Genomic DNA, 8,700 nt, shown 5'->3' with positions numbered 1-8,700 from the left:
AAACGACCAAATCATGAAATTCATGCTGAGACGAAGTGGTGATAACAGAGTGACGACGAAACCAGCTACATAACCCGATGTCGACAGAGCAATTCGTACGAACTATGGTATACACTGTCGGTACTGCAGCCTGCCGCCATGCATATGTTATGCATCATCATCAGGGCAAATGACTACATGTCTTACTCTTGCATACCCCAAACAAAGAGAACAACTCCACAAGCCTCAGTTTCAGTCTTCAAATTATAATAACAGACTCAAGACACAAATAGAACTCCGCCGGCACTGCTGCAGGTCACCAAGACGACCCCACACAACTCTGATAGTGCAGGGAGTTGATGCAAGCTGTTTCAATACAGAGCTCTGCAACTTTCACAGTTCATGACAGGCTTTTACGAAGATGTGTCGACATAAGTAAATAAAGACTAGAAGAGACTTCTTTTCGCTATCACATAACAGGAGCTGTTTCCAATCAAACAAGACCACTCCAGCGGGTGCTAAATGAAGGCATGGGGGAATACCCGATTCCTACTGTACAACAGGAAAGAGTCTCACTGCAGCCGCAAATGACTTCCAACGATCAAGGCAGAATATAAAACAACATGATCGTCCATAGATCGTTGGAACAAAGGCACTTATAGATTCAGATCATAGGTCAAAAAAATTGTCCAATTAATAACAGGCAATACATTACAATCATTGAGCCACGCTATGCGCTACGAGTTGAACAACCTTACATAATACCTGAACAAAGCCAGTCCCCGAACAGGGGTTAAGACCAACACGACACACGGCTGGTGTTCGTGTTTAAAACAACACAAATCAGGATCCTCTGTTGGTTGCACATTCGAATAAAGGATCAGTTAATCATCTGCTGCTTTGCATCAGAAGCACCAATGCCAAGAGTGATATGAATATCGCTTGACTGTCCTCCGCCATCCATTTCATACTAGCCCATAAACGGGAAATCATTTTCTTCACAGGCGATGCATGTGCATCTTCATTCTATCGAAGTGTCCACAGAACTTATTCTACAAGAGCATGACACCCACCCACCTTCACTCATGCTGTGGATTGCATCGAAGAAGTTTCTCAGCTACAACACAGATCCATCTTCCATCCCCCACATTGCTACAATTCACCTCTATTCGATCCATCCCTCCTCTGAAATCGTGTCTGGCTCAGAAAGGGCGAACATTGTCATTGATTACTGATCGCCGTTGACTCTCCAGTGAATCGACTTTGCAAGCGACCACGACCGTGGTTGTTATGACCTCCACCCCCTTCACTAGAAGACATGGCCAAGATGTCAGGGGTGATCTCCCAACTACCACTCTGCCGGCCCCTGCTAGTCCGACGGTTCGCTACAGCTGGACGGCCTTGCTCGATAGGACGTGGGTCAAAAGTATCCTTCATTTCCATTCCAAGTTCACTTCCAGTGCTAACCCGACCCCCAGCCATCTCCAGCTCACCCCCTTCGCCGACCATATCCTCGGCATTGGGCCAAGTGGCTTTATATCCCTGTTCCAAATCAGACTCTTTAGCAGCACTGGATCCATGTGCTTCTCCCATATCTCTTGTCTGTTGAACACGTCCCATCTGTCTGGGGATGACTTCTTGTACTCTACTTCTGAACTGGTTCTTGGAAGCCGGAATCGTTGAGCAGAAGATCTCGTTGAAGTTCGATACACACCCTCGATTGTAAGGATTCACCTTGTTGTCATAACGGTAACGGAAGTTCTCATAAGTTGTCTGTAGTTCAAGGAAACAGGGCCAGGATACCATCAACGCTCAAAGAGAATGGATAATAAACCAGACCAACATGACATAAAAAATGAACATTTGAACTCGTGACTTAAAATCATCGCACATCACGTTACAGCATAGGTGCAGGATCAAGGAAATAAACACCTGGTTTGTACCAATGAGGTACAGATGGAACACGGTAAGTCCACCCACGAACCATACACAAATGAAAGTATACACCATGAGGACAATGGAAGCTGGCGACTTGGAAAGAGCTTTCCAAACTGTGCGATCTCCTTCATCCACCAGGATTTTTATGTACATTGCACACATTGCAAAGACATATACACATAGTAACAAAGTCGAAGACACGAACATGAAAAAGAATCGATAGTTTCTCTGCGTACAAAACAGTACAACCCATCACAAGAAACACGCGCAACAAACATCAGGAACTCTTGCAGCACCATGGTCAAAAACGACGTTTTCGAGAAATTGAACCAAAACGCAATCATCTTAGAATTTTCCCACCACAAGAAGCTCGCAGAACCCACCACGCGTAAACAGTACGATAAAAATGATTCTTAAATCACCGGGCACATACTAACGTAGTATACGTGCAAAAGCAGAGAGGTGCATACCTGGCCGATGCATTGCCCAACCCAAGGGCAATGATGATCAAATCGTAGAACGCAATTGTTGCATATGGAGCAGTGGGAACAACGGGGTGGACGATAAAGCATGCAAGTGTCGCAGTACTTTGTTTTCACAGCGACTCCATTGACAATGACATCCTTTGTTCGTGGCAGGCGTGAGCGTGGAGTCTGTGCTCCCCATTCCCCTGGAGAATTATTGGAAACGAAGTCTTCTTCAGGTTCAGGGGGGTGAAGGTTACGAGGAATAATCCCTGGATCCCTCCCGGAGGTCAGCAGCAGTAATACCAGGACCTGTACAAAGTACATTCCCCGTACACGTCATAATGCATGAGCTTAAGGCGGAAAGAACGCACCGATTCACTAACTTAGAGATATTCAAATAGCCCAGCAGATTAAAACTCAGCGACGAGCTGAAAATATGCAAACATAATCCATAGCATACACATAATGACTTTAACTTCAGAAGCTAGCACCAGAAGATTTGTGCACTTACATAAGCCGTGTAGATGGCGGTAACTGCAACAATTGCAACTCCCCCATTGTTGTTAAAGTGATGAAGCAGGTGACGACCGACAAAATTACAGAAACACACCGAAGGTGCTACGATCAAGAAAATTGTGACCGCTAGCGACCTTACATCAGGACCAAAAATCAATCTCCCACAAAGAAAGAACCTCTGCACATCAATCACTTCGACCATCAGCCACTGATCACTGTAGCTCCCAGCATAGGTCAAGGAGTCTTCATGCCCAGATATTCTCCTACGCAAACCACCACCTTCGCTGAAGGATACCAGTGAGTGCATTCACATTGGTTATATGATCAGGGACCCGGATAAAAACCCTCAAGGTTTAATATAATTCGATACCCTAGTCCTCAACTCGAAAGATAAGCGAGTTTTCAAGCCTAACCGGCAACAATAAACCAGATTTTTGCTTCGATTTCGTAATTCATGAAAGAAAACCGTCAATATCATTCCCTACGCTACCCTACAACCTTGCTGAAAATTAGAAAGTCACCAATAAAAACTTCTCCCGAGATTTGTAAATTTTAAAATAACATTATTTAGATTTTAAATAGCGATAAGGTTCATTGATTGGACAGCATTCTAAAGGTGCTTATTCAATGATGAATCAGTACCATAACATAAGCATGATGTACGACAGTGAACTATAGCTCCGAAAATTCCGCAGCCACACATGTAGCTAAAAATAATTGAAATCATAAGCGTGATGCATTCAATTGTCTCGTAGGTTGATCCCCTCTACATGAACACTCTGGGCACCACTGATTGCCCTACAAATTTCTAGGTCTCGGAAACATGAGGAATCTAGGTGACCGTTGCCACACTTCCCTGGCGTAATGATAGGAAGAAAAATAAAAAAATAAAAAATAAAAATAAATAAAAAAGCCCCATTGGCAGAAAGAGCAATGCACCTGGTTTGAGTTACAAATACCACCTCACACAGGCATGTAAAGCACGCACGAATATTACAAGAAAACTCTACGATAGATATTCAGCTCTGTAACACGTAAAAGTTCCCCATTCCCTTCTGACATAGAAGAACCCACTCCGTTAATGTAGATCCTGATTGACAACCTCGAACTCGCATAATTTTCTCACGCCCCAGAATTCCACAACAGACTTCCCATCGATACCCAGACAGCGCGCAATACAGGGGGTAGCATTCGACAAGACAACCGAGTGCGACAGCTCGTCCAGATAAAAAAGCAACAGTTTTCGAGTCAATCGTCGTACACACTACACACCATAACCAGTCCACCAAAAAACAAAAATAGTAAAAACAAACCAAAAAAAACTCAAAAAACATATAAATAAATAAACAAATAAAAATTCGAAAAACGACAGTGAAAGAAGAAGACTCCGCACTTACATTACTACCCTTCCAAACTTGATACACTCGTTGGCCCATTCCTCTCTGACTAGGGTCTTCTCCCATCGCGATTGCCCTACTACTCCCGCGCCACCGACGACAGCTTCTTCTGCCCCTGGCCGATCCCTGTCCTGTCGTTCCTTCCTCCCCTTCCTCACTCCCACCTCCTCTCCCGGTGGTGATTCTCACCCGCCTTACGCCATCTCACTTGACCTGCTGCTCGTAGTATCACCACCCCCTGATCTCATTCCTCCTCGCCATCGCTGGCCCCCTCCCACGGAGCCCCACCATGCGCCACTGCTCCCGACAGTGAACGCAACAGCAAATGAGGGAAAGAGAAGAAGCAGAAGAAGAAGAAGAAGAGCACCAATAGCAGCAGCGACGCGTAGAATAGAGAAGAGCTCTTCCAGCGTGAATTAACTACGCTGGCAAATGCGAGCGCGTGCGAGACGATCGAATTGCGGGGCACGGGACAAAGCAAACGCCCGTGGAATAGGGTGGCTGATCATCCATCCATATATTCATCCATCCATTACAGCACTAGCCAGTCTAGCCGCCTCCTCACGACTGTCGGCGGCATGCAGCCAACTCGGAGGATGGATGAATTAATGCGACCCGATTTGTTTATCATTCATTCTCTCCTCATCCGTGAAACTGCGCGTGCTCGGTTCTCCTCCCTTTTCCAATTCGACCCACGCGGTTGCCACCTTGGCTCCTCTTCTCTGACAGCTGGAGGTTTGCTTTTATTAATGAAATGTTGTTAGATAGAGTTGGGTTTTTTTTATTACTTTCGATTTAACGTGGCTTGAAATATTTGTAGATTGTACATAAAAGACTGAGTCGTTGGATGAGTGTAAGTTGCCTTTTCAATAAATGAATAAATAGATAATTGGGGTATTGAAGTTTATTACGTTGGAAATCATGTTTAAACATGGGTTCTGAGTATGAACTCTTCTGGCACACATTTGTAGGTATATTTTTCCGGTACACATTTGGTGAGCAACTTCAATATCCACTGTGATATGATTGGCAACTATGAAAATGAATAATAAACAATGCTAATGAGCTTGTCATTAATTAAACAAAGAACATAATAATAACACTAATAGTAATAATAGTAATAATAGACTCTTCATCATGACTACATGATAGATAATCTACAACACCCTGTAAAAAAATACAGGAAAATCTTTGCACATTCATGAACATACATAAATTAAATAAACAAAATTTCTATCTACTGTGAGAACAAATAAACAATCAAAATAACTTAAGCACAAAAACATCAAATTAGATAAAAATGGATGTTGATTGCCCTATACTTCAGATTGTATTTGTAACTTTTTAATCGTCAAAATATAGATATAAATGATTTGGGACATTGTTGGCTTTAGAGTTTGTTTCAATCATGGTGTTTTTCGTTTCTTGTTTTTTTTTTACTATACTCTACATGTTTTTATTAACTATGTATTGGGATATCTCTCTCTATATAAGTATACACATACCCAAATATTGCCATTGATATATTTCTCCTTTAAAACTTACCAAGTTCAAAAAGTTTAAAATCTTCGAAATGTTTAACAACATGCACTGATATTAATAATCTAATGTGGTGACATGTGGACAGGCGGCTTTCGATCAAGCTCAGGCTTTCAAGCAAAGTGTAGCTGTCGGGGCAGTTATTGTAACTAAGATGGATGGGCATGCCAAGGGAGGAGGTGCTCTCAGCGCGTAAGTTTGACCTAAGTAATTTATATCTTTTATCAAGGATAATGTGTAACTTTGTTGGATGATAAGTCAGGGCAAACTATCAATCGTTGTCCGGATTACAGACCGCTAAACATGGCCTTTGGTTTCAGAGTGGCAGCCACAAAAAGTCCGATTATCTTCATAGGTACAGGAGAGCACATGGATGAGTTCGAGGCCTTTGAGACCAAGACCTTTGTAAGTCGACTTCTAGGTGAGTTTCATGTCGTTTATATTACATAACGCTGTGTTGTTGTATTGTGGGCTACAATTTATGTCTGATCTAGCTGATCGATTATAATGTCTGTCATGTCGCTCCTTTCCAGTTTTCTTTAGGATGCTGGAAGTAATATTGGAATTTTCTCGGGTGCAGGTATGGGTGACTGGTCAGGCTTTATGGAAAAGATTCAAGATGCCGTCCCAATGGACCAGCAACCCGAGCTACTCCAAAAGCTGTCCGAGGGCAATTTTACTTTGCGCATCATGTATGAGCAATTTCAGAACATCCTGAAAATGGGTCCTCTCAGCCAGGTGACTGACTACTTTCCGATTTTTGTTTGCGTTTATTGCTCATCCTGGAATTTTTCTGAGGGGAACTTTTTTGTTTCTAAACAATGGAGGTTCGATAGTTGTACATCTTCAAGTTAATGGTTATTTTAAAAAAAAAAAGTCCTACTTTGGACATGTACTGAAGTGCCTGTTGTGTTATTTGGCAGGTGATGTCAATGATTCCAGGTTTTAGTCAAGAGTTTATGCCGAAAGGTCGAGAAAAAGAAAGCCAGGCTAAGATTAAGAAGTTTACGACAATGATGGATTCTATGACAGATGAAGGTATCCTTTCTTGGTCTTTCTCTGTGGTCTCAAAATACGTATGTTTCCTTACTGGAAGTCGGCTTGTTTCTTTGTCGTCCTGTTTACACTTTTGCTTGATCAGTTTTTCGTTAGTGAGTTCAACGATGTTATTGGCCTCATATTAATCTTTGTGTAATTTCTGGTGGTGCAGAACTAGACAGCACAAACCCAAAGCTAATGACGGATTCACGCATATACAGAATTGCGAGGGGTTCTGGACGTGGCTTGCGTGAGGTTCATGAAATGCTGGAGGAATTTAAGCGATTGGCCAAGATCTGGAGTAAGATGAAAGGACTTAAGATTCCTAAAAAGGGTGATATGAGTGCTATGTCTCGGAATATGAATGCACAGCACATGAGTAAGGTGCTTCCACCTCAGATGTTGAAGCAAATCGGAGGAATTGGAGGCTTGCAATCGCTCATGAAGCAGATGAACTCCAAAGAGTTCTCCGGCATGTTTGGAGGTGGTGATGGTTTAGATATGAAGTAGTGTACTTGAACTGTAGGTTTTATTACTCTTGATTGGGTGTAGCTATGGGGGACGAGATCTTCAAGAGTGCTCTACAGGGTTGTAAATTACCCCGTGTTGATTACAGCTTTTTCAGATAGTACCCTCCTGCACTCGCCAAACGGAAGCTTTTTCTGTGTAGAAACCTACCTTCGTCAGGTTTAATTTAATTGATTATGTTAATATGTTTTCATCAATAAAATCACCAAATGAATGTTCTTAATTTGAAAGCAAAATACAAACTACAGAAGTTAAAATTATAAATTTAAAAAGATAGATCTGAATGATTTGCTTTTGATATCCACAATAACATAATTTGCATTTGGGTGCTAAGTTAAATGGTGGCGGATTGATAGGCAATAACCTCATTAGTTGTCAACATCAATATATGATGCAATGCAAAGTCATTCTTGTCTATAATTCTGTCAATTTTTGGAATTGGCACAACTTATCCACTGTCTAAAGTATAGACTTGATATTCACAAAATACAAGTTATTGATAAAAGACATACAGTAAATAAAAAAATAAATAAAGAATTGTATAAGTATTGCAAATGCCATTCAGATAAGAGCAAAAACAAATAGAATCAAGTAATGATTTTTCAAATTGTTGCAATTAGTAAACATGTGCTTACTGAAGCAAATAAAGAAAACATGCATTACTATGAAAATTAAATATAAATGTACATGGTTATATATATATATATATATATATATATATAATATGAAATAAACATTGTATATCTTTAACAAGGTTCACTATCATAACATGTTTTGCAACTTGTGCATAATTCAAATCTTACAATTATGGTGAAAAAAGTCGCCAACGAATAAATAAACATCCATGTTCTAATGAGTAGCTGCCAACCACAAAGTCATTATAAACGATTTATAAAACATGTAATGCATATGAAGTGTTTGATAAATGTGTATCATAAAAGAATTAAAAACACACAATACTAAGGTAAACAAAGAAAACGATAAAGAAAAAGAGCCAAAAAAAAAAAAAAAACACAAAAACACAAAAAACACAAAAAAAAAAAACAAAAAAAAAATCAAATTTTTATCATGCCAATACCATTTCAATTATTTTCAAAAAATCAAACATCACTAATACAATGACACTTGATGAGAACATATAAAGTTTTCATAATCCATTCCACCTACAAATTTTAAAAATGAAAAAGTATAATATAGCCTTTAAAGTAAAAGTGAGGCGACTCACAAGGACAAGTCGTAGCAAAAGCTATGGCACCAACAAACGCTTACAAACAAACAAAACACGCATGAAGACGACG

The 8,700-nt window shown here is 40.6% G+C and overlaps 2 protein-coding genes across 3 annotated transcripts; one reads left to right on the top strand and one right to left on the bottom strand.

Annotated features, from left to right (window-relative positions):
• Positions 1 to 650: 650 nt before the first annotated feature.
• LOC112294700 (protein S-acyltransferase 8) lies at positions 651 to 4,710 on the bottom strand. 2 transcript variants are annotated; one of them, XM_024545451.3, is made up of 5 exons: positions 4,298 to 4,710; positions 2,896 to 3,078; positions 2,388 to 2,693; positions 1,912 to 2,145; positions 651 to 1,752 (listed from the first exon to the last, which is right to left on the bottom strand). In XM_024545451.3, the coding sequence occupies exons 1-5, from the start codon at positions 4,361 to 4,363 to the stop codon at positions 1,201 to 1,203; spliced, it is 1,341 nt and encodes a 446-aa protein (XP_024401219.1). In that variant the 5' UTR covers positions 4,364 to 4,710; the 3' UTR covers positions 651 to 1,200. The 2 variants fall into 2 exon arrangements, with proteins under 2 accessions (XP_024401219.1, XP_090100229.1); XM_090244103.1 differs by having other exon boundaries at positions 2,896 to 4,164; positions 4,298 to 4,498.
• A 1,209-nt stretch (positions 4,711 to 5,919) lies between these two features.
• On the top strand, positions 5,920 to 7,524 carry LOC112278610 (signal recognition particle subunit SRP54 2). Its single transcript, XM_024512209.2, has 5 exons — positions 5,920 to 6,028; positions 6,157 to 6,257; positions 6,417 to 6,574; positions 6,760 to 6,874; positions 7,047 to 7,524. The coding sequence occupies exons 1-5, from the start codon at positions 5,991 to 5,993 to the stop codon at positions 7,382 to 7,384; spliced, it is 750 nt and encodes a 249-aa protein (XP_024367977.2). The 5' UTR covers positions 5,920 to 5,990; the 3' UTR covers positions 7,385 to 7,524.
• The last annotated feature ends 1,176 nt before the right edge of the window (positions 7,525 to 8,700 follow it).

The sequence above is a fragment of the Physcomitrium patens genome, chromosome 17, assembly GCF_059467195.1.
Source record: "Physcomitrium patens ecotype Gransden chromosome 17, ASM5946719v1, whole genome shotgun sequence".
NCBI classification, from domain to species: domain Eukaryota; kingdom Viridiplantae; phylum Streptophyta; class Bryopsida; order Funariales; family Funariaceae; genus Physcomitrium; species Physcomitrium patens.
This window is presented reverse-complemented; position numbering and strand designations above follow the sequence as displayed.

Coding starts and splice junctions, on each gene's coding strand:
- LOC112294700 (XM_090244103.1), bottom strand. CDS start 3,207: ATGCACTCACTGGTATCCTTCAGCGAAGGTGGTGGTTTGCGTAGGAGA. Junction 2,694..2,895: donor CCGCCATCTACACGGCTTAT/GTAAGTGCACAA, acceptor TACTTTGTACAG/GTCCTGGTATTACTGCTGCT. Junction 2,146..2,387: donor TTGGGCAATGCATCGGCCAG/GTATGCACCTCT, acceptor TTTTGTACGCAG/AGAAACTATCGATTCTTTTT.
- LOC112278610 (XM_024512209.2), top strand. CDS start 5,991: ATGGATGGGCATGCCAAGGGAGGAGGTGCTCTCAGCGC. Junction 6,575..6,759: donor AAATGGGTCCTCTCAGCCAG/GTGACTGACTAC, acceptor GTTATTTGGCAG/GTGATGTCAATGATTCCAGG. Junction 6,875..7,046: donor GGATTCTATGACAGATGAAG/GTATCCTTTCTT, acceptor CTGGTGGTGCAG/AACTAGACAGCACAAACCCA.